General features: G+C 40.2%; 1 protein-coding gene across 6 annotated transcripts in view; it reads right to left on the bottom strand.

The window, feature by feature from the left end:
• The window catches only part of STRBP (spermatid perinuclear RNA binding protein), a 41,298-nt gene that overhangs the window by 11,855 nt on the left and 3,322 nt on the right, over positions 1-26,121 (bottom strand). For 5 of the 6 annotated variants that reach the window (XR_657637.1, XM_009280589.1, XM_009280585.2 and 2 more), the window contains exons 3-15: positions 23,337-23,554; positions 18,770-18,935; positions 15,920-16,064; positions 10,264-10,358; positions 9,754-9,849; positions 8,894-9,005; positions 8,197-8,294; positions 7,602-7,713; positions 6,777-6,869; positions 5,780-5,979; positions 3,262-3,420; positions 1,736-1,870; positions 685-825 (exon numbers count right to left, since the gene is read on the bottom strand). Coding sequence is in view for 5 of the 6 variants with exons in the window: in XM_009280589.1 (XP_009278864.1) it covers positions 685-825; positions 1,736-1,870; positions 3,262-3,420; positions 5,780-5,979; positions 6,777-6,869; positions 7,602-7,713; positions 8,197-8,294; positions 8,894-9,005; positions 9,754-9,849; positions 10,264-10,358; positions 15,920-16,064; positions 18,770-18,935; positions 23,337-23,554 (1,770 nt within the window). In the remaining variant the exon portion in view is untranslated. The remainder of the gene's footprint in view (positions 1-684; positions 826-1,735; positions 1,871-3,261; positions 3,421-5,779; positions 5,980-6,776; positions 6,870-7,601; positions 7,714-8,196; positions 8,295-8,893; positions 9,006-9,753; positions 9,850-10,263; positions 10,359-15,919; positions 16,065-18,769; positions 18,936-23,336; positions 23,555-26,121) is intronic. The other variant, XM_019472432.1, reaches the window with a different exon arrangement.

Here is a 26,121-nt window from a genome sequence, read left to right as displayed (position 1 = left end):
AAATGACACGAAAATCCTAATCCTAATGTATTTGCACAAAAGAGACACAAAGGGTAATCCTCAGGATTTAGTTCAGACTGTAGTCCTCTGGAGAAGAACACTGTTGATTAGTTTCTGCTCTGTTCAATCTTGATCTTAATAAATTTGAGAGATCATTGTGGCTGCTAAGCCTAATGGACAAGACCAAGCTTTTTATTATACAACTCTTCCCCACCAAACAAAATGGCTCATCTGAAAAGTTGAAAAGGTGCAAAAAAGGTGCAAACATCTCAGCTTACTCCAGAATCTAGAGTTAAGGCCTTTACCTGGATACAAATGACTTGTCCCCTAAGTCTATGCACCTTACATGACGAAGGAGCGCACTATGGCTCTGGCCTGAAACACAAGAGAGACTTCCACATCATCACTGGTCGATCCACTGACCTTACTGTATCTCCTCCAGCTAATCGGCACCTCTCTTTCTTTGTGCCTCCTTTTCTACTATAATTCCCACAATACAGTCCCAACTATCAGATTATACTGTTATACTACAGTAATTATTATAGAAGAATAAAAATAGAAACCTTACATATGTGCGTAAAATAAGAGACTGAAATCACTTGCTTCCTGTAGAACTTCCCGTATCATAAAACAACCCAGAGCTGTGATAACAGGGCGGTCCAAAAAGCAAGTAACAATTCTTACCTGAGGAAGAATCTTCTTTTTCTTGTTGTTTGCTGCATTAGGCCCAGAAAACAGTTTTTCAAGTGCTGCTAATGCAGCACTTGCTTTTGCTACTTTCTTGTTTGGGCCTGCACCTCTGAACTTCTGCCCATCTACTTCTACCTGAAAATTGAGACATGAGTTTATGCCTAGTATTTATCCTTGGGAATACCATGCTGCACCCACTCGTCATGATGTGCCATCCATAAAGAACTTCAGCAGTAAAAACAAAAATCCTCGGTGTCTTATGTGACAAATTTCTATTGCTTCTAGATTATGAAGCTGATAAAGAATACCTAAGTGATCCTGTGAACCATTATATCGCAGATATTAGGAATCTGGAAACTACGAGTGCAATTCAAAGAGGACCAGTATATCTATTTGATACTGAATTTGGCCAGTATGCTTGAGCTTCTCAACGCCTGAATGATACCACTAAGAAACAGGGGTTTTAGGAATCTTTTGAGGCTCCCCTCATCTTTATCAATGCCTTACATACCAGCATCTTTGCCTGCACTATACATACACTGTTTAACTGGGATGCTACCTCATACCACTTTAGAGCCCAGTGCTACTTCAGAGATAGCACAAGTAGATGAAGAAATCAAATGAGTTTACCCTCTGCTACAGTCATTCCAAATACCCCTGGGTAAGCTGGCAACAGGAGATTCAAGTCAGGTCACTGACATGGGGTTACCAAGTATGTTTGCAAAATTTGCAAGTCAGGTATTTTTGTCAAGCTGTGGATCTTCTACTTCCCTCCTCCTCCTCATGTCAAGACATGATGTAGTTTGGGGCTCTCAAAATCCAGTTTTAATTGTCATTGTATTTTCCTAAAGCATAAAAGACATTCCTTTCCCCAGTCTAATCATCACAGCAGCGATAAGAGATACAAAAACATGAAAACATCACCACCACAGATGTGCATTGCAGAAAGCAAAATACAAAAAATCTGAACTGTAGCAGCAAGCAACTCCAAAGACTGAAGCACTGTTAATAAAACCTACTAACTCTGTAACTCTGCTTCACTCACCTCCATCACAAAGCGCTTGTCATGGCTTCCACCTGTCTCAGAGATGAGCTCATACTTCAGACCTCTTCTTTTTTCATTGAGCTCCATCACCGGGTTTTTGCCACTTGCTGTGAGTATAGGACCTTGAGTTCTTACCTAGAGAGACATTTATGGTGTTGCTTTAGAGCCTTTATCTCTTCAGAAGGCAGGCAAACATCTACAGCATTGTGGCTTACAGTGCCACATGGCCAGCCACTTAGAGAATGTCAGCATTATCACTGTGTCAAGCCTCTGCAATAGCTTGTTCTTCCCAACATGCAGGCCTCGGCAGGCTTCCCAGGAACAGACCTGTATCAAAGATAACACTGCCTCGGCTTCAGCATAACATGCTATGCTAGAACAGCAGATGGAAAGTCTCTCCTCCAAAGAATGGCAGGAGGACAAACAATACTGTAAAAGAAGTCACACCCTCTTTATTTCTGTTGGTGAGAGCTACTGTCCTCATGGCCTGGTCTGGTGACTACACAAACTCAACGTTACACCAGCTGCACTTGGAATTTCAACCCTGAGAGTATCCAAAGCTGAAGCTGAGGCCACGGTGTCAAGTTCCTTGAAATCGAAGGCTTTATCACTGAGAGATTAGCCTTCCCAACCTTGCACACATCTCTGCTGCTCGATCTAATTACGTCCTGGCACTACTGAGCTCTGACTGAAGAAGTCTCATATCCTGGGTCACATGTTTCAGCAGAAATATCTGTAAGTGTTTGGAAAGCAAGGAAGTTAAAGCTGAGATCTCAGTGCACCAGCATATCAGCCTCCATTAGAGTGCACTCAGCTACAGATACAAATGACTACTCACTAATGAAGAAAAAGATATTAAGGGATCAAAACAATGTTTTCCAAAGCAACTTCTTATTTTGGATAAAGATCAGGAGTCCTAGTACCAGGACCTGCCCTTTGAAAGTAAAGTGTCTCAAAAGTGTAAACATGGAAACCCAAAGTCATGCAGCTTGGGAAATATCTTGGTCATCTTAAAATATTACCCACTTTTGTGATAAAATATCGATTTTAAAGGAAAATTAACAGGTCAGTTTGTTGAGTATAAAATACCCCCGCAATTGTCACAATTTCTGTTTTGTAATAGTCATAATAGAACATAGTGATTTTTGCAAACTTTGTTCTTGGGACTAAATTTTCGGAGCATTACTAGAGCCCAAAGGCACCAAACAAGATGGAGCTGTCCCAGTCGTGAGACCATACATTAGCTAACTAGAAGAGACAACACCTGTCTCAAAGAGTTTATGGTCTTATGAGGACAAGATGGCTACCCCAGCTTAAACTTGAGGAAAGGAGGCACAAAGATCAGTCATTTGTCCGCAGTGACACAAAGCCTATGGCAGATCTGAGACTGGAAACACGCTCTCAATTCCTCACCCACCACCCTAACTAAAATGCCATCCTCTTCTGGGAGAAGAGAAAAAAAAACCCTGAAAAACAAAAAAACTCCACACCTCTCCATCACTTGACCTTTTTAATGCAGTACTCACCTCTAGGGTAGCAGAGGTGTCAGCTGTGGAATTTCCAGTATTATTGCTTGAGATTGAAGACATTGTTTCATTTTTACCTTCAGTATCTGATTTTTCATCAGAACTCGTACACTCCACATCTGCATCAAAACCAGTTGGATACCCCATCGCTTGTAAAACCTACAACAAAGCCACATGAAATGAACTGTAAAATAGGTAGCAGTACAGAAACAAATACAAAGCTGATCACAACACAAAAGAATGTCCATCATACACTTAATAAAGGCAGATTGCTTAGAAATATGTTTTCTCCTGTGTTGAAATGGAGAAAAACACAATAGCAATGGGGAAAATAGTTCCAGGTTTCCAAAAGTGGAATCAACACAAACAGAATTTTAGTCTCAAAGATAGCAATTACTCATAAGCACCATCCATCATCTCCAGAATTCCTTGTAAAATAATAGATTCAAATTCAGAAGTGCATCCACTGCATGATACTGCTTAACAGTATAAGGAGATTGTTTTGCACACCATTTTCCCCCTCTCTGTGTATACGGACAGATCAAAAGATTGACTGTAGGGCAAACAAGACAAAGTGTCTTATGAGAATTAACACATTGTACTTCTACAAGATGGTACTTCTGGAGTTTCCTAGGAAACGGCAGGTGACAGCCGGTAGGTACCCAAGTAGTACACAAAACATGTCCCTGAAGCTAGAGGACTGATATTGCCTCCCTTGCTTGCATCTTTCAGGAACACCAGAGGGTAAATGCTTCCAAAGCAGGTGTACAGGGAGCAAATTCCTGAACCGAGATGTGAGGTGAAGGAATGCCCGGCTAGCAGAGTAACAAGCTGTCTGCCTGCAGTAGCCTACCTCTTAGTGAGCCACGTCACAACCTCCAAGCTTCCTCCATGCTGCTTACAACCAGCAGCTGTATAGCAAATGAAATTTTACCAATTAAGATACTATTCATCAGGTCCTTCAAAAACATCCTCCACTAGCAAGGCCAGCCTCTCGTTTAACCAGCTACCTAACCTAGTTGTACGGGGGTACCAGACACAGGCCAAAAAGAATCTGAAAAGAACCTGAAGGTCCGCTGAAAATTTAGTCCCAAGAATGAAGTTTGCAAAAATCACTATGTTCCAACACTGAATTGAGAACTACATGGGTAACTCCAGGCTTAGCTCCCATACAATCGTGGTACATTTGGCTGCATTTTCAAGACTTCTAAATTTGAAAAAGGTCAGATCTAGAAACTGAAATGGTCACATTATTCCCTCTTAAAAGTGTGGGAAAGCAGGGCCTGGATCTGCTAGGAAAAAAAAGAAAGGAAAAAAAAAAAAGCTAGTCTCTACCACACCACCCATTTCCTCTTGGCTTGAATCATGGATGTTTTGAAGTGTAGCCCAGGAGTTGTATATGTGTAAATTTAGAGAAAGCAGAGCTGAGTAGGCACCAGCACAGATCTGGCTGACACAGAGAGGTTCAAGGGCAGAGAAGTCGCAGCTTTTCAGGACAAGTTTTGTTTTTGTTTTTTTTTTAAAAACAACTGCAAGGAGGGAGGCAAAATAAAAGAACGAGGCAGAAGGTCTGGAAGGACACACATGCAGAGAGGTACTTTCCCTGGAGGAACAACACATTCCCTCAGATACTTCTGGACACTTTGAACTTGAAAGCACATGGGACAATGGGATTTTCAAAACTGAAATCAAAGGAAAGCAAGAAGTTGCCAGATGAAGCTTCTAAAAAGGAAATTCTTGTTCAAAACAAAATGAAGCACAGAATGACAGATGGGCTTGTTCCTATCCTAAGTGCAGTTCTATTAAAAGAGGTTCTCTTTCACATGAATTGTCCGTAGAGAAACTTTCGTTTCTTCCCAGAAACCCAGCAGGCTCGGTCTGCTTTAACAGTCTGAACTGTCCTCATGCAATACGACAAGGATGTTCATGCTGGGCATTCCAGTCTATCACTGCTTTACAGACCTAAGCTCTGTCATGTAGAGCACCTACAAGAAGCAACAGTAGGTTGACTAGTACCTGAATGATACTAGTCTCTTACTGAAAAATTGACTGGAGACCAATCATTTATGTACATTGTTTATCCCAGTGCACAAAGGTACTCTTCAGACACTGAAGACAGGAAACAACTCCATGTTTCCACGAGCTCACAACCCAGGAATGGACACAGAGAAGGAAGGGGAGAAAGAGGGAGCCACCAACATGCTGTTTTCAAACCAACAGGAGGAAGGAGCAGAACAGAACAAAACTGAACCCCTCCAGTCCAGAACTTAAACACCACATTCAATCCATTGTCACATGAGCTGACCTGCAGAGCCCTGGGAAGTTCTCCCTCCCCTCTGCTAATATAAAACCAGTGATGCTCTTTGAACCATGCCCAGCTGTGTTTAGAGTACATAGGTAGTAGCTCAGCTTCATCCAAATTTTTTTAATTTTGAGGTTGCATATTACTAGTTCTAACCATATTTCATACTCTATGTTCCAAGATGTGGGGTTAGCAGATTACTTCAGGCTGCCTTACCTTCACTGCCACATGGAGCTTGGCTGTTTTCTTAGAAGGTCCTGATGCTTCATATGTCGTACCATCAACATCTACAGACATTGTGAAGACTGGGGCATGGACTGGACCAGACTGTGACAGCAGCTTATACTGAAGCCCTGGCCTGATTTGGTTCAGCCTCATCAGAGCATTCATGAGATCTATTGCTTTACTATCTAGTACTAGTACAAGATAGTAGAAAGGGGGGTGGGGGTGGGGGAAGGGAAAATGAACAAAACAAGATGAACAGAAAAATGAAACAGTTTGCATTTCAGTGCCTTCTGTCTGTATAAAGGAGCAGAACAAGCCCTCAGCCTCTCAGAGGTTGAGGCTAGCCATAACACTGTTAAGCCATTAATAAGCCATTCTACTTTTGGGTAACAACTATAATTACCCATTTTTCAATATTGTTAACACAATTCTTTTGCAGCTAGCTATATTCTTCCTGGCTACTATAAAAGGAGTAACAAGTTTTATAGGTAGTGAGGAACCAGATCTAGAACTGGCACCAAAGTAGCACAATGAAAATAGCCCCCAGAACCGACTGGATCCCAGCAATGCTGAGAGACTTCTAGTCTGTGCATATATGCAATGTCAATGTTTTGTAGATTAAGCATTTTATTTTTCTTGTGGGAGGTCTTGAGAGACCAACAACTAGCTCAAGAAGGGGAGGAAAGCAAAAAGGCAAATCTTCACACAGCAAAGTCACTGCAGTATTTTTTGGGGAAAAAAACCCAAACCAAACCAAGCAAAACACAGTACAGGGACATCATCAGTAAAATACCTCTGCTGCTTGGGCAACTTAAATTTTACTGTAACTTGATGGGTTTGACATTCTGAATGTGGGGTGATAGAGACAACATTTTTTGTTCCAAAGACTTTTTCACATGTTATTCCACACCAACACAGAGAAGCTCTTAAACCAGCTCCCACCGTGCAATAGATCTTTGAAAACAGAACGGAGAAGTATTGCACTTACTTTTCCTCAGATTACGCTTCATCTTTTTATTTGGATCTTTATCATCCCCGACACTATCTTCAAATGGTCTCTTAAGAGCAGATGAGCCTGTACCTAGGGTATAAATTTCCTTGTAATATGGATATGCTATTAGAAAAACAAAATTCCACAGCAGGAGTCTGATTAGTCTCGTACTGTTCCCTACATGTTTATAATGAAAAGAACTCAACCATCAGTCCGAGCTTTCTTATTGCTACATGTAAGCCAATATTAGCTTATTACTCACTGTACCATGCCATGCAAGATGTCTGTTTCCAGTATCATGTGTGATATAAGTAGTGTAATTCTGCAGTGTTGCTTTTTACAGTTAGTCTAAGGCAAGAACTCTAATAGTATTGTTTTTACAAAAAATATACATGGAAGTTTATTTTTATTATACATATATTGTTTTCTAGGAAGAATTCTTGAGTAATTCTTATTATGGACACTCGTACATGCTTTTTGACCAGTCTACAGTCTCTCCTTCCCCAGCATAAGAATCATAAACACTACTTTTACTCTTCAGACCCCAAAGGACTTTGTGCTTAAAGAAAATCATCGGCTATATTCTAGCTGTACTGCTGCTCCTCTGTTGGTACTTCTAGAGAACAGAACTTCCAGATTTTCTCCTAACAATGAAATAATAATTAAAAAAACCCAAAACAAAACAAAAACCAAACCACACATTTAACACAAAGAAAAGCCTTTACTTTGCATTCACAGCATATAATTCAGGAATTTCACCCATTCTAAATTAACCCCTAGTTTACTGCCCAATTAGTGATTTTTGGAGCAAACAATACCTACCTTCTTTGTCAGTTACTGACCAGGAATATTTCTGAAATGACTTATTTGATGGCAGGGGATCCATTTCCAAAACCTTATAGATCTGACCAAACGCTGATAATCTGAGGGCATGCTATAAGGTGACAGTAGAAACGTAAGTTACATCACAGCACTACTTTACCTTGGTTATTTAAGTTTCTAAATAAGTTTGTAGACACTGAACCACTTCTTCTATGAGAAGAAAGCTTCTACAGCTATATTCTATGATAGCTATAGAAAATGCTAATGTCTAAAAATTTAAAACTCATTAATTTTTGTAACACAAAGTGCAGGGCACATTGACAGAGAGCCTACTCAAGGGCTCTGTGCCATAAGCACTTGAGGTGGGATGCAAGTGGTGCACAGACATTAGACTGCCTTTTGTAAGGATTAGATTTCATACACATTTAACTCTTGCATGCATGAACTATCATTTAATCTTTCCAGTGTAGCGCACCGGAAGAGCTGTCAGGACTGCCATTAAAATAAGCTATTCCTGGCAGAGAGTAAATTGTATTAATGGACTGAAATCTTTGCTGTTACAGTATCTAGCTCCTCAGATGTACGAGTTTTCTACCTGAGCACTGTGCGTAATGGCTTCTTTTTGCTGAACTGTCATATAAGACAAAGCATCTGTTGGCTCCCGTTCACAGGGGTCATGCAGACCAGGGCCTCCTAGGAGGAAAAGAGGCAAAGCAGATTATTGAGAGTAAATGAGAAGCAATATGAAAATGGATATTGCAACAGCTAGTCTCAGTCTTCAGCAGAGTGGGAAGTGCACCTTTTCCAGTAAGGGATTCAAACATCGTACAAAGCAAGCTAACCCCAAGATTTTACTCCCTTGCAGCAATGGCCACAGAACTTACCAGGGTTAACACTGCGCATGTGTAACAGCGTGAACTAAAAGCAGCAAGTTTAAAAGGAAACCCAAATAATTTGGATAGCTATGTAGATTTCGATGAATCTATGGAAAACAGATGGTCCTTAAGTCTATTCATTTGTTTGCCACCTCTTAATGAGATAGCGGTTAATTTATGAACAAACCTAACGTTCCCCATTAACTTCTACTGCAGTGGAAGTACTCAAACAGTTACAGCCATGCAACTTCCTTTTTTTTTTTTTCCTTTTCATTTCAAACAAGAAACCATTAATTTAGCTCCACTGCCTGTTAGGAGTTCAAGGCAGGCATTTTTCATCTAATTGTACAGCAACAGCAAAATGTTAAGGCTGTCTGATCAACCTTTTGTGTTCCTGAAGTTAATTTGGCCCCTTACCGGGAAGCAGAATTCCAGATGCCAAACACTCCATCACTCGTCGCAATGCTTCCCCAGCGCCCAAAGGTCTATTACAAGTACCTATAGATTTTTCACATATAAGCTCGAGTGGCTAGAAGACATTAAATTACGATTAGTATGGACACAAGGGTAACTGTAACTGCAGTTAAATATGGAGGGGTAGAGGGTAAGAATATTCACATCAGCTTACTTCATTTTTAATCCACTACAGGTCTAACTGACAGAGACATCCATCCCAGAGGACAGTTCACGGCACATGTATTTGTTCCCTGCTCTGAGTCACCTCTTGAGGAAACCAACTGCTCTCCATTAACTGCCCAGGAAGTCTAAAAGGAGGAGCCTTCTAAAGCCAAGTCACGTGAGTATTCTGTTCTTCTCTAAGGGTTATCAGTTCAACGTGAGAGAAAGCACTGCCTCCACTGACCTACAAAGTGTTCCTCTCTGGATATGCAGAGCATTTGGCCCTCCCCAAACCTGCTAACGTGAAACGGTATCCTCTGGTAGGAGCAGCACCATCACGGTAGTGGAATATTTTTGAAAAGCTAAACTTGGAGGCAACAAGTGGGATTCTATTGCAAATCCTTGAGGATGTGCCAGGCCCAAAACATTACGTCTCTTTCCATGGTATCTGTACATCTTACAGACTGAACAAATACTTGTGTTCTCTTTCCTTCCTACAAGCACTTTTCTACACAGGTAACAGTTAGTGGGGAGTAGAAGGAAGGGGGGTTTAAGGAGGAGTTTCATACAATGCATCATTTTCTCCAATGAAGACACTGCTACAGTTCTCAGGAGATCTGAGACCTGACCTTGTGGCCTTCAACTCTTTCTGTACTTACCCATCCTTTCAGTGGTGCCCATGTGGGGACTCGGTTGCACAAATCCCGCAGAATACGAAGGACAATTACACATGATTTTAGTCCATTTGCCCTGGCCTAAAACAAACAAAATGATTCCAATACACCTGCAAAAACCTGGCCTTCAATTTTGCTTTTCTTTTTAAATGCACAGAGTCCTGGGATAGATTTTTTAATTATTATTACTTAATATTTAATCAGCTTCATGCAAAATAAAAACAGTTATATAAAAGTAAAATATTTCAATTTAGAGTCACATATAAAAAAGGAAGCAAAATGTCAAGATTGCTTTTGTAGCCTCATGACAACTCTAGACCAGTTGGCTGTCTACCTGTCACGTTTGCCCTTGCACAGTACAGCACTGAATTCGGAATTCTACACCTTTGCTCTATTAGGGACTAGTCAGAAATTAAAGAGGCATTAAAGTTAAAACTGTCTCAAATTAAACCTCGTAAGGCTACAATAACAACAAGGTAAGAACAAATAGCCAACCTGAAACCATTTGGCGTGCCGCAGAGACGCCAAGGCCTCCAGGCATTTCTGCCTGTCCAATAAGTCCGGAGGATCTTTCATCGCAACATTATCTACTGGTAAAAATGGGATAAAAAGAGACAGATACAATTTGACCAAGGGGTTTCTGTCACAATACAAAAAGAGCGGCAGCATCTCAATGAGATAATAAGACTCCCAGAATTTAAGTGCACTGTGTTATTTAATTTAAACAAGCCATTAAAGGTAGTAAATGTGCACGTGTGCAACAGAAGCAAAGGCATTCACTCCTTGTAAAATAACAGTAATAATAAAGATGGCCACTGCTACAGATCTGGGATCTGGCCACTGCTACAGACAAGCTGTGATCTTATTAAAAATGTAGAACACATTTCAGGGCAGAAAATAGCTACATAGCACTTTTTTTTTTGTTGTTGGGTTGTATTGGGCTTTTTTTTTTCCCCCCTCTTCTTTCCCTTCTTTGTGACTTTTATTCCACAAAAGTGGCACAGAATTTCAAAGAGACAAGCTTCTTTTGACATGAGGAAGATATTCTTGGAGAGGGAATAAAAAAAAATTGTAATAGGTAGAAAGTGAAGTTACATCCATGCAATTGTTGAGAATTCCTAAGAAAAACATTGACTATAGTTGAAATATTATTGCATGAACAGTACTAGCCAATATAATTCAGTGAAAGAAATATACAAGAAATGCTAGTAAGAAATTCTACGGTTTGATTAGTCTTTCATATGACCAGAACACATGAAAGAAGTAAGTTTGGTAACTTCCAGATTATTAACGGATTAGAGAGGTAGTCCCCTCTTGTAAAAATCTTCTCTTCCCAACAGCAACTGAAATCAGAGGAAATTCAAAGAATGAATGATTTCAGAGACAAGACACTGACATTTTCTGTGCAGGTTTACACTTTTTTTTTCCTTCCCCTTTCTCTTTTTTATCCAGCATGCAACAAACTGCTTTTAGCAGTCAAATCCAATTCTATATTGAGGGACATTATGCATCAGTGCTTTTTTCCCTAATTTTTTTTATCCTAAGGAGTTATTTGCATCCAGATTCTCTGGAAACTCTATACAAATGACAGATTTTGCGTATCTGTGAAATCAGGTTAAGATGATTTTAGTTTTTAGCTGACATGAGAAGAACATATTGGAAGAACTAAATGAATCCATGGCTCAACTAAAACCTTGACTATGTTATTTTCCTATGAATACACAATTATTCTTTATTTCAAAATAAATAATTTGGAAACATAGTCTTTTCATTATTCATAATGGTCAATTCTTCAGGTCTTGAGAGACCTATGCAGGTCTGAATGAAATACAATATCCATTCCAAATTGAAGACTATGCTAGATAAGCAAAATCCAGCAGGACATCTAAAATATGAGGACAAGTTAGGAGAAAAAAGTACCATCAGTTTGTAGTACAATTTATTAGTAACAAAGTACATTTTCGTAGGTTACTTTGGATAGTACTGGATGCATGTGCAATTGCATCTTTAATGTTAAAATTGCTTCACCTCCTATGCCATTCAACAGGAAGGTTACTCTGGTAAAAGCACATTGTTATGATGGATAAAAGAGCCCAAAGCCAAAAAAAACCCACCCCACCCCAGTGTAAAACTGAACAGAACCAGGTATCTTGTCTGACAGTTCATAGCTGCAGTTCACACCTGCTGGCTCTGCTGCCAGCAGAAGACTTAAGTGCTATAAGCTTATTTTCAAACCCCAATGAACTTCACAGCAGATATTTGCATTGTTTCTTATTGCCCTCATCAACAGTATTAGGATTAATCACTCCTCTCGCCTGTTTTCCAAATAAAAGCTGCAAAGTCTCACAGCACTGGATTTCTATGAGCACAAAAGGTCACTTTGGAACACAAGATTTGCTTCTAAATTTCCTTTGCAGTTTCATTATTTTCAGGAGTAATGTTTTGTGGCACACAATTACTAAATGTACATCTATGTAATTCTGTAAGAAAACTTCATTGTGGACAATATAAACATCTGCTTAAAGCTCATGTACTGTATAAAACAACTACTGTCAATGAATGATCAAAATCTTATTTTAAAACGTTAGAAATGGCAAAGGTGACTGATTGCAAAATCATTAATTTTTTGCAATGAACTGGATCTTTAATTGCCTAGGGACTTTTACTTAGTATTGTACAAGGCTTTCCTAAAGTGTGTTGCAGCTATTGACAAAGTAAATTAATTTTTCCTTTTACAAAACATAAACAGAATGTGTCATCTGTCATTCAGGTGAATGAAAAACCTTGTAAGATTTAATTTGTTTCAACAAGTTAGAATCATACTTTTTCCTACAGGATTAAGGCTATTTCCAAAGGTCTAAATTACAAATATCTTGGAGGATTTTGCCAATCGCAAATTCAGTGCTAGTGTCCCGAACACCTTTCACAGATGTTGCAGTCAGCCAACTTTTGGGTGCAAGATTCTATTAAACAGAAAGATGAAGAGAACAGGCAGTGAAGAGGGCGAGCGGCTTGCAGTAGGCTCCCTTTCGACACCCTCAGGAGAATGGCATGTTTCTTCATGCTCTGCCAGTCAGGAAAGTGAGACCCAATCAAAATTTTCAAATGTGATTGCAAAGCTTTACTTTTTTTCTTGTGGTTTTAACAACGGCAATGATACAAGGAGTTTAATAAACAGTTAATAGTAAAGCCCTGACACCAGCTCCCACTATGCAACACAGAACCAATCCTTCAGTAATTCTCTCTCCACTTGCTGTATGTTTTCTCTTCACACAGTAGCTGCCAACTTCATTCATTAGCAGCCAGCCATACAAGGAGCATTGTCTTGTCCATACAGGCAAGGTAAATCTGTGGCTTGTGGCCCCTTCAAAGGCACCGGGCACCTTTGGAGCATCACTGGCTGCGCCTGCCCAGCAAAGGGGGCAGCAGAGGCAGACCGTTTAGGCAGTAGTTGCTCAAGGAGCAAGGTTGATTTCAGCCCCACTTTGGTAAATGAACTTGTTTATCATTACATAAGCTTGTAACAACGCTCAGTAACAACAACTGATTTGCAAGCTACAAGGTTCTGGTCTGGAAAGCCCAATTTATATTTCATGCTATGACTAAAAATTCGGTTTCTTAAGAAGTTTAAAATTTAAACTGATGCAAAATGCAGGAATTTTAGATGCTTGACTTCTCAACTCGACATGAGAAAGCAGAGCTTTATGGAGAGCCACTTGTGAGAAACATTGAAATGCGCACACACACTGGTCCACTATTTGTTTTTGCTAACAAGCAGCAAAAACAAATAGGACAAACACCACATCTTAAACATGAACACTTTTCCAAAGAGGTGGGGACTGAAGAGAAATCCAGGAATGTTTTTCAGTACATTCTGACATCAGGGCATGAAGGCACACACAGCATTCCTACAGAACAAATGGGAGCACTGATAACGAGGTCCATTGCGCCTAACCTTGCCGGTTTGGTTAGAGGACAGATTAGTGCTAATCACACCGAACGCTGAAACCTTGGTCAGTTTCGCGCGGCCGCTGCTCCCTGGGAGCGGCTCCGGGGCCAGAGGCTCCCGGGCAAACCAGCGGCAGCACCTGGAACCCAATGGCCTATCTTACATGTAAGATGAAAGGCAAGTTGACAAGCATTTTGAGCTCCTTCATTCAAAAGGATGTATGGAATAAACTCAAAACAGTTTTTAAAACTGCACAGAAAGTATATTTACATTTGGTTGGCATTATTCAGGCGTATTGAAATAATGGGGCAGTACTCTCTTTGGGAATGAAGGTATTTTCACCCGACAGTTTCTCTGAGTATTTTCCCTTGATACTGGATATGAAACTTTTTTGGTCTGAATCTAAGTGAAAGTGACCTAAATATGATTGGAAGTATTATGGAAAAAAGTATCCCTCCCGCCTTTCAATTTACTTAGCGACATCTGCATAAAGTTTCACATACCTTTGAAAAGGAATATGATAAATGTCTCTGTTCACTTGTGATGAATCAATGTCAAAGAACCTGGGCTTTAAAACAAGATCCATTACCCTATTAACTATCCTCATCGGCTGTTCAGAAATGATAGCATAACACCACTCTAAGAGAGGTAGTAAAACCATTTTAAATTTAAAAAAAATTAGTACAGAATTTTGAAAATTTTAAGATACTGAAAACAAAATAGAACACCTACAGTTTAAATATAGGAAAGCATGAATATTCAAATCCTCATTCAGTTTGAGATGAACTCAGGAGTCCCCAGAGTTTACTGCCACAATGGCATCACTTTTTGCAAGAAAATACTTGGACGGAAGCCTTTGTGCAAAAGGCTGTGTATCCCCTTGTGAGAATCTTACAAATCCTTTACCATTAAAATTTGTTCTGCACTTTGTGCTCTTTCTCACAAACATGTATCAGCTGCAACGACTACAGGGCTGATCTCAGCATCTTATGGGAAGTTGAAGTTCAACAACTGAAGTAATACGCAATTTATTTTTAATGGTCTTGCAAAAGAGCATGGTTACTAATTTGAGAATAAACAGACACTGCAATTAGGAAATCTTTGCCATTCATCTGTTTTGTAAGATTTTTCTGCATCCAACTGCTGCCAAAGTATTACGTTTCATTTGAAAAGGGATCCTTCCTGCCATTGCCTCAAACAAAAATGAAGAGAAACTGACCAACGTTTCTCATTGTGTCGGTATTTCAGGTGGGAGAAGGGAGGAAGCAAAGGACTTGTGGCAAGTCTAGAAATGGGAAAAGAGCGACAGGGAGTTCCCTAGCCCACATGGGCCCAGCTGCCTCAGTTGTCATGACAGAGAGTGGCCAGTTGGTCAAAGGTCTGACATCATCCAGTGGCAAAGTTTCTAGGGATAGGTTTGGGAAGCGGAAGCAGATATTACTGACAAGATTTTTAAAATAAAACAAAGTATGGCTACATTTGCTCTTCTCTATCTCTCTTGTTTTCTTTCCAACTTCATTGATACTACCAGTCAACATTCCTTTAACAAGGGGCATAAACTATAATGGACATCGCGCAGTTAGGGAGAAGGAACAGAAACAAACTAAGTTACAGTTTTCTATATCTATTTTGCTCTAAGGACATGAGGTACAATGTTCAATTCAGAAGCAAGTGCTGTATTGTAGCACTGTAACTTCAACTGTATCCCAGTTAGAAAATTCTTAAAGCTAGAAACATACACATATGTATCATCAATTAATAAAAATTGAGGGCCAGGACGACATACCTGCGAGCTTTGCAGGAGAGGTTTTTTTAATGTAAGAAGAGGAACAATTTTATGAGGTTTTCAAGATACTACGAACCAATCCCACTTGACTGACTTAATTTGAAAACAAGACTGTGCAGCGCTGGGGAGCTCAAGAATTAACTAGCAAGTCTGAAAGAAAGGAGAACTAAGGTCTCATAGTATGTCAAAGTTAACACTGTAGCAATATTGCTTGCAAATGAAAATTTTAATGTAAATAAGCACAGTTAAGTGACTTGTCTTTTTAAGGCACAAATAATGTAACCTATTGTGGCAACAGCCAGTCTAGTTAGTACATGATGCACAATTAAAAACCTACTTCCCAATTAACCCTGTGCTGCACAGTCAGAGCATTTAGATAGAACAGTCTTAAAAACAAGTTAAAACGCTCTGTGTACCTCCTTCCTTCTTCTCTGCTTCATCTCGAATGAGAGGGGATGTAAGTATCACCTTCAAAGTCAGCTTGGGCTCCTTTGTGTTACGAATAAGAATAGCTGCCTCATTTACATGCTCCTCCACGAGATACTTCTCTTCTGTAAGTTTCTGAAAGTTACCAAGAAAGATTTCAAGAATCTCCTAATCAACTGAAAAACTACAGAATCTCTGTATGTGCATATGCCTCTTAAATAATGAGAGGCCTACAAGACATTGCAATAATAAATAAGGCCTTACCTCCCTCATTAAAAACAAACAAAACCCCCAGTAACATGCGTAAGAAAAAAGGTCTGCAGCAAATTTAATGAGAATACTAAGTAGCCCCACTATATTATCACTTTTTTTTTTTTTTTTTTAAATGAAGACAGAAGTGTGCGAAATACCACCAGCAACTTTTGTTCTTAGTGAGTACACACTTCTCCGGTAATGCTGCCTCTAAATGTAAAAGCTCTCATATGCAGTATGACCAACACAGCCATAACTGTCAGTGCAAACGGATGACAGATTCCAGTGCAGGAGCCGCACCAGCTTGCCTAGTCCATGTACCTGCCATGAAGTATGACCAAATATACCTTGGCCATCTCTTACCAACCCAAAGATATTCTTCAGATGCCCCAGCAACAGATTTCACCACCTCTCCAAAGAGTCTGTTCTGATTCTTAGACACACATATAATTTAGACAACCTATTTTGCAACAAAATTGCCCCTTGCTACAGTTCCAATTACTTCTCATCCTACCTTTGGTAGCCATGTGAGATACTGAATCACTGTCCCTTTACAAATAACCGTTAATGTATTAGAACTTACACCTGCATTTGGTCTTGACTTTTTCAAAACCAGGTAATTTTAATTACGCGGTTTTCTAGGTGCTCATTCTCACTCATCTGATTTTCTCCAACTTGTCTGTCCATCTGTCTCACTCCCTTGCCACACAGCACTGGAAACTGGACACAAGATCCCACTGTCACCCACTTCATTTATTAGTACCAGCCGTGGGAGAGATCCCTGACAATGCCTGGAAAATGCCTGGAAAACCTGACCTTCCTCTCTTGACAGCACCCCAATGAATCGAGTGTTTTTTAAATTGTTTTCACTAAACTTTTTATTTCTTGCTTGGATTTCTTTTGCAGATAACGCTACAAACTGCTTTACAATTTGTTCCATTAACATGCATTGTGTCAGAGGTATCTCAGGTGATCTGTATCTGCAGGACTTTCAGTAGTCCTTTGGGACCTCTCTCAACCTCCAGAAGTGCAAAGATAACCACAGGTAGTTCAGAGTCCTAAAGCTATTCCTTGTGTATGTGTTTCAGCAAGACCATAGGGTTAGAACATAGCTAACGTATTCTAACTTCCTTCCTTGTTGCAATCTGCACTCCTCCAGCTCCTTTACTGTTGGGATGAAAGTGTTAAAGCATCTGCTCACTACTAGGCTTCAAAGAAGCACAGCAGAAGCTGTTAACATCTCTGTACCTCATTTGCTCTTTTTGACCACTAATGGGCCCACGCCTTCCTTCTCCCTCCTGTATCTGATGCGTCTGCAGAACCCCTCATTGTCTTTTAATGCCCGTGACAGAGTTGTAGCTTGTTTCATGAGTCAGATTCCTCTTACCTCATGTTTTCCCGTAATCCTTTCCCCTCACAGTGCTTCCCCATAGGATCTTACCTACTTGTCCCTTGAATTTATTGCAGTCTTCACATCTTTTAAGAACGTCTGTTCTGCCGTTCTCACTTTTTTTGAAGCATATGCTAACTTTTCTTATCACTTTCAACCCTTCTCATCTCACGCCTCGCTACAAACAAGTAAAATTTACTCTTTACTACTCGACACATCCCTATCATTTTCAAACAAGTAAAATTTACTCTTTACTACTCATAGTTCCTTAGCATTTTCAGCTATGGATAGGGCCACATCTGCAGGCACATTATCTCATTAAAACAAGCCCTTTATGTGAACAAATGAACAGTGAGAACAAACAGCTGTCAAGAATGGTAAAACACATACTGTCTATGCGGAAAGAAACACAAGGCAGAAAAGCAGATCAGGAGAAGAGCAGATCAAGTTTGGACACAGTGTGGAGAGAGGCACTTGCAGTGCAATACTTCAGGGCACAGTTTCTCAGCAACAGTGCATGTCAGTCTGGAAGCTGGATTGATTATTCAGACTCAGAACTCTGTCAAAAAGGTATTATCCCCAGTTGCTTTAAAGAGACCAATATTAGCTGCAAGTGCTGCCTACTGAATGCCAACATCAGAATTAAATAGCCATAAATAAAAAGAGTTATGAGCTCATGATTAACATGACCTAAAATGAATGACCACCTCAGGTGACTTGTTCTCACTTCAGAAGTACAGAGGCGTTTATCTTGGAACAGCCCAGGCGAAGCAAAGCAGCTGCAACGCAGAACTTAAGGTTCAGGCAGGGGGACAGGGGACAACAATACAGACCGATTCGCATGCTCGAGCAGGGAAGATTTCTGGGACTGCAATTTAGCTCACGTTAGTGGTTGGACCAGAGAGCAAAAATCAGCTGAGTTAGTTACCAAATAGAGAGGTTAGCTGCCACCATAGGAAAACTGACATCACAAATAGGGATTAGGCAACAACAGGAGCAAGATGTTAAATTTTGTGAATAGCTACTTCACGTCACCACCTTAAACATGTCACACAACCTAGATGTCGTCCTAGATTCAAAGTATATTTCTTTAATCTGTATCACTTGTCTTTTTTCCTGGAACAAATTCCAGCCTTTATCCAAGTACACCGTGCAGTGCTAGCAGCCATTGTTAGAGGACTACACTAAATTAACTCACCTGAATTTGAGCTGGGAGATTGTCTTTAACTATACATAACAAGGTCTTTGTGGGCTTTTCTTTGCACATGAGAACCAGCTCCAGATCCATATCATCTTTTATCAGCAAGCCCTTTGCAACCAAGCCAATTCTCATAACACCACACAACGTCCGACCACCTTGATCCCTGGAAGTGAAACAATTCGGAGTAATTAAAATGGTATTTTCACACATTCAAAATACTTGCATTATTCTGTCACAGTGAGGAGATGAATGGATGGGACTGATGACTGTGCTAACGTGGCGTAACACTCATCAGAAAATGAAAAGCATAGACTCCTTTTATGCAAGTAGCTCCTGTGAAAAAAATTAATTGAAGCACTGATTTGCCAATTCACACGAACACAGAAGTTGCCTAGCTTAAGTCACAAAGCTTCACAAAGCTCAAAAAAGCCCAAAGTCGCTACCTGCAGATCTACCAAAAGAGTAGAATAATTAATCTAGACGAGCTCTCTGACAGAAATCCTGTTTTCAGAAGTGATCCGAGTTGTCTTTTAGTGACAATCCAACTTTAAACATGGCCACACACCTTTTCAATGTTTCTTTTAGTTGATCCATACATTCAAACCTTTATCTTTAAAATTATACAACCAACTTCTGAAGTTTTAGTCCATACTACAAGCTGACATTTCAGGAAAGCTTCTAATTTCAAAGAGTCTTCCAGGCACAATTCCTTCAACAAGTCTTACCACTGAAACCTACAGGAATAGAGGTCTGACTACTAGTTTTTACTCTGCAGCTAAGGTTTAGGAGAACATTAAAGAGCCACAGTAAACATAACTTTCAAAGCAACACAAGAACATTTTAGTTTTGAGTACTGAGAGAAAGACGGCAACAAAAACCAGTTTAGTAGACTAGGGATGCTTAAAAACATCAAGAAAAATGCAAGAAATGCATCTTTGACAGTTTAACACCAGCTGTTGCCACACGATGCATCTCACTCGTGGCACATCACCATTATAAAACCCACAGAAAGCACGTAATCAGTAAAGGTGGTAAACCACCTCAGCCAGAAAGGCAGCATCCCTGTTCACAGCGTTCTTACCATCCAGAGGGATGGACTGGATATAAAACAAAAACAACCCAAACCAAACAAAAAACCAAACCCCAAAACCAGTCACACTGTGATTGAAGGTCATCACATAGATCCTAAGCTTTGCTCAAAAGTATCTTCATCCAATAGTTGTACTGCATCTATGTTTTTTAAATGGAAAGGCAGGAACAGCTGCTTAAACAACAGACAGAAGAAAAGAAGGAATGACACAGAAAACAAAGTGGCAATCTCAACCTAGTTACTGTCCTTGGAATACCCAGAAGCAAACTAACAAAAACTGTTATGGAAGTAAACAACATCTCAACTTCCACCCTGGAACTGTGCTACTTTAACAGTATCTGGGTGCAAACGTGAGAAAACACGGAACTCCTTTAGATACAGTTTGTAACTAACATAAAGATATTTTAAGTTATATATCTCTCTACAATGTAAGCTCCTTACACTTAGCTTGTAAAGTGATTAGTAAAATAATTTGTCCCAAACAAATGCATAAACACACAAACTATTTTGTATGTATAAATAATAACACTGACATTTACAAAAACTGTACTCTAAATTTATAACAGAGCATAAGCATGAAAAATCCTGCACACCCCCGTGTGAAAGCAAGGCCATCCAATTCTCTCAAAAGCATTTACTGCAGGCTTGGATTTTTACAAAATTCTGCGCCTATTTTACCCACATCAGAAGACACCTAAAAATGTCGCCAGTAATGCTAGGAAGTCACCGACAAAACATACAGCACACTGCATATCAAGAAAGACTGTTCTTCAGCAAAACACGGAGCTTAAATACCTTCCTCGAGAAGATGAAAAAACTTAATTGTCCATCTGTGGAGAAGCAGCCCATTAATCCACTACAATTGTTCTCTGGTGTCAATACAATCACGCTGTCTTAAACCAATTTATATGTTAATTTATGTAAAAATACTCATTATTTTAAGTGTTTTGCTATTTCTATTGGAATACGTTTCACACCAGAAAAGTGACATATCACAGCTCAGCCTTACACAAAAATGCCAGTGATTAGACTTGTGTCTGTTAAATATTTATTAGGGAACACAGAAAGCCACAGGCATCAAAACGAGGGACCATTTTTGTATTTACTTTTCCAAGGCTATCATACAATGGTCTTCATGCTGCTGAACGTTCCCGTGTGGGTCAGTGTATTCTGAGCAGGTGGTGCTGCATTTAAACTTCATGTAGAGCAAGCAGTTTCCTTCAGTAGCTCCCAAGCCCACAACCTTATCTTAGAGATAATCAAAGACAAGCCTAAGTGTTAAGAAAGAAACCTGTGGAAAAACACTACTAATATTTGAGGAATTTTCTGTAGAATCCACAACGCTGTTGGGAAACCAGATCAAGTCATGAATGCTTTCTGCTCCTCCCAGCCATACAAGTGTCCTCAGTTAATATAGCACATTTCTTGTTTCTAAATTGAAGTGCATCCAGACAGCAAGGTACAGCAGGGCTTCGTACCTTATTTCCTGAATGCTACTCTAAAAATTTATGAGACTTGGAAGTAACCAAGAACCACATTATTATGATAAAATAGGAAGCAATATTTCACTTTTGAATTTTCAGACATATGTCATTACACATTTAGGAATAACTGATAAATACAATGGTAGTCACTGTCTCTTTCATACTAAGCCAGTAAACTGTATTTTCAGTTTAAAAACTGATACGGTCTTCCTGATTCAGAGTTAGATCTTCCTCCATTACCTGCACGGAATGGTATCTTACTCCAGAAGTATACAATATACAGGGTCTGTATTTCCATCTATCACTGCTAGAGTAGGCTATGCTTCCACCATCCCAAAACGTAAACAACTTTACGTATTATTTACCAGGACACCAAAAATTAAAAAAGGCCCCACAATAAACCTTTCACTGCCATAAAAGGTGTCAGAAAACATAACAAATATATATGAAAAAGAATACACTTTCTTTATCAGTTTTAATATCAGAACTTACTGAGCAAAGCCCATGTAGCAACAGACTTTCTTAATATTCTGCATGCATCATTCATGCATCATTGAAAAAGAAACGGAAAGACTCCTTTGGCTCCATCTCTAGTGCAGGTCATGCTACAGATGTAACCAGATTAAGTCCCAAGAAGTTCAGTGGAGAAGTAGTATATCACAGGAAGAGCAGAGAACTGGAAGTCGGGTTTTTGAATTGGCTGTTGGTCTCCTGGTGCTTCACTTCCTCATCTGTAACCTGGATAGATACTTACCGAGTTGGAGAGCATGTGGAACAAGATTATCCAGAAAGCACTGAAGAGCCAGAAGTGCCCAAGTTAAAAAAGTTTTACACTAAGAAACTTAAAAAAAGCCAGTTGTTCCTCCTCCTTCGTCTACTACTGGAGTTACGCTAGAACAACAAAACCTGACACCATGTCAGGGAGTAGACTGGGACATACAGCAAACAGATGTTTCACTCAGTAGAGAACTACGTAATTGTGCTGGTTTTGGCTGGGATAGAGTTAATTTTCTTCACAGTAGCTAGGATGGGGCTGTGTTTTGGATTTGTGCTGGAAACAGTGTTGATAACACAGGGATGTTTTTGTTACTGCTGAGCAGTGCTGACACAGGGTCAAGGCCTTTTCTGCCTCTCACCCCACCCCACCAGCGAGCAGGCTGGGGGGGGCACAAGAATTTGGGAGGGGACACGGCCGGGACAGCTGACCCCGACTGACCAAAGGGATATCCCACACCATATGGCGTCATGCTCGGCATATAAAGCTGGGGGAAGAAGAAAGAAGGGGGGGACGTTTGGAGTGATGGCGTTTGTCTTCCCAAGTCACCGTTACATGTGATGGAGCCCTGCTTTCCTGGAGATGGCTGAACACCCGCCTGCCGATGGGACAGAGTGAATGAATTCCTTGTTTTGCTTTGCTTGCGTGTGTGGCTTTTGCTTTACCTGTTGAACTGTCTCTATCTCAACCCACGAGTTTTCTCACTTTTACCCTTCCGATTCTCTCCCCCATCCCACTGGGGGGAGGGAGCGAGCGGCTGTGTGGGGCTTAGCTGCCTACTGCATTTAAACCGCAACAGTAATAGAAGGTAATGGATCCTTAGAAAAGTTAGGTCACTGGATAAACAACGAAAGTTTATAAAAATCTTTGTGTGTCTTAAAGTGAAGGAGCCCCTAAGCTACATGGCTGTGGATTGCATTTGTGTGTTACAGGGACGTAAATTCACTTACAATTGCTGAAAAGTTTGTCTGCTAAATGCAACTTCACAACATCACAGTAAAATAAATAATGAAATAGAGAGCAACTGCTGCCCACATTGGGCTTATTACTATTCCCTGCACTCACCCTACATGCTCCCACCTCAAAAAGTCCAAATATATCCACTTCCTCCTGTGAACATTCGTATGCAACAGAATCAACTAACACTACGACTCATTTAGAAGGAAGGGAACCCATTCAGAGCAGTACAGTAACACATTATGAGGCTCAACTCACTTGGCATTGCTTTCTGCACCTTCCTCCTTTGCTTCCGCATCACCTTCACATTTCATAGACTTGTTCTTTTCATCCATCCAGTCAGAGACATGTTTAAGGGCACATTCTACTGTTGATACCATGTTCTGGACAGCTTCAAGTTCCTCTGGAGATGGATAAATGGTTGAATGTTTCACCATAACATGGCGGTCATCATTAGCAAAAGATCGGATAGATCTCTGTTATGAAGTGGGAAACAGGGGGGGAAAAAAGAACAAAGTTACTGGATTATCAATAGAAGGACACTGCCTGAATGGGAATCCTCCCTGAAAGACGTAGGAAAATGTTTTATCATGACCATTGCTTATAATCATGAGGAGTGATTTCTTATCTTTAAATAAATTTTAAAGAGAAAAAAGAAAGAAACCAAATACCAGTGCAAAATCAGCATTAAGCTGGTAAAACATATAAGACCTTGGGTGGGGTTTACGGCACCTAATATTTGATGCCTAAATTCAACTCTTCCAGAATCCTTTTATTGGCTACTAGGAGGAATAGGCACATGTGGAGCACAGTTCATGTTTTTGTCTACCAGGCACATCTGGAGCAGAGTTTATGTTTATGTCTACTTTAGGATAAGAAATTGTGCTTTAGAGGTACATTTCCCCATCCACATGTGACTACAGAAGTCTAGACTACTATATCAGATTAGCTGCCTCAGACATCTAAAAATTAAGCAAGCTGAATTTCATCTTTTGTCTGGACCTTCCACTTATGATGGACATTGTGAGACTATGCGCTACTCACAAATCAGAAAGAGGGAGAACGTAAGTGTAGGACTAGGCAAATCTCCGTACTCCCATGTACAGCTATGGTGGATACAAAAGAGGGTCAAGACCTGTAGTATGCCTTACTCTGTTCACAATGGCTAGTAATGGAGTTTCTACATCTTGTCCTTTCATGACTTCCCCCCTTCATTTTCTTTTTTCTTATTTTCATTGTTTTTCTCACTTCTGCCAGCCCTCCCCCCCAGGCTTCTCTTTGAGAAGAGGGCATGGTCTGGCTGGCTAAGTATAAGGTTAGAGTGCTGAAGCAGGGGACCAAAAAAACCTGAGTTTCATTCCCAGCTTTGCAGCAGACAACCTAAGATCTTGGGCAACTCATTTCACTATTAAGTGTCTCTGACTTCCCTCATCCTTTGACTAGCTTGTTTATTTAGATTAAGCTTTCAAAGTCAGTGAGAAATCACTTAGGCCCTGATCTTGCCTTAAGGACCTACATCTCATGGAGATAGAAGCTGTGAGCAATAGTACTGAAAGAGAGAGGGGCTTCCCTACCCTGGAATACTTGCAGGAATCAAGGAGTTCCTGAATTTCAGCGATCTTTGTTGGCTTGCGTCAACCTTCAGCAGCTGGATAGCTCAGAGCAAAGAGAAAAGCCAGGGTCCTTATCCCAAAAGGTAACCTCATTTCAAGGTAGGGAAATTTAGAACATAAGTATTCTAGGGTGAAAGCAGACTGAGTAAAGCATGTGGAAAGGAGGGCAGACAAGGAGAATACAGAGAAGATACCTATTTTGTAAAAGGCATTTATAGTCTCCAAATACAACTCTGCATATCCTGGAAGTGCTGAGTGCAGCCATCTCTCCTCCATTTATGCTAGAGACAATGGCAACATGCCTTAGAACAAGACAATTAAATAGCCGTTCCCTTATGGTTTTGTTACTGCTGCAGATGAAGTCATAAGCAATACGTATCGCTGTGAGAGGCTTAGCAAGCTGCACAGGGATTTACAAAGGCATGAATGAAGATGAGGATAGAGATAAACTGGTAAGAAGAGACCAAAATAATTTCTTAAAAAAAAAAAGAAAGAAAGAATAGGAAGAGATTAGAGTGCTAATTAAGTTTGCAGTGAAACTCAAGTCCTGAGTGATACTGTTGAGGAAGGTAAACTGAAGTGGTTGGGTAACTTGTGCTAGGAAGCTACAGTTTGTCACACACTATCCAGATGAGACTTACTTAATCTAAACAGTGAGCCGGACCAGCTGTGATCACAGCACAGACCTCTGGCAAGAGCAGCTCTACGTCTTGCTCTCTACAGACACATCAATCACTGCTGAAACCCTCCCAGAACTTGGAATCATCAACCAAAAATCTCTATTCCTCCTACACATTAAATACCTTAAGTAGGCTTCATTTTCATCCTTACTTAATGGGTTTGTAACAGTACACACTCCTAGGGACAAAAAGAGCCTTTGAAGGATCTCAAAGGCCTCTGGGTTGAATCCTTGTTAAGGAACTGGTCATGATTTCTTGGCTCATGGCATTCAGTAGGTCCCTTCCATCGAAGGTCGATGTGACATCATTCCTTTCCTAACTTTTGTGCTCCTACCCAGATGGACAATTCAGGTAGTCAAAGAAGCGCATCAGTCGGGGTCTGGTATTATCCCCAGTACTTTCATAGGTTGCAGAATGCTTCCCGGAGGTCCCTCTTGTGGCTTATCCGCAACATGGATACAGAAAGAATCTGCAGTTCAGCAGTGAAAACTGACAAGCTGGATTTCTTAGTTCACCCCCACCATCTCTTATCTCATGAAATATCAATTAGGAAAAACAGTCAAACAGGAACAAATTAGTAACTTCTAATTTAGAAGACATTTGTTTTGTTTTCTAATGAAGAGGGACTGACAAGATCAATTCTTCATTACAATTTAGGCCAAAAATAGCAGCAAAATGGGACACTATTTAAAATCCAATATATTGACAACTCTGCTTTGTCAAGTGTTCTTCCTCCCTTTATGCTCTGTA

Source organism: Aptenodytes forsteri, unplaced genomic scaffold (assembly GCF_000699145.1).
Source record: "Aptenodytes forsteri isolate BGI_AS27 unplaced genomic scaffold, ASM69914v1 Scaffold68, whole genome shotgun sequence".
Lineage (NCBI taxonomy): Eukaryota > Metazoa > Chordata > Aves > Sphenisciformes > Spheniscidae > Aptenodytes > Aptenodytes forsteri.
Note: the sequence above shows the minus strand (reverse complement) of the source record. Positions and strands in the feature narration are given on the sequence as shown.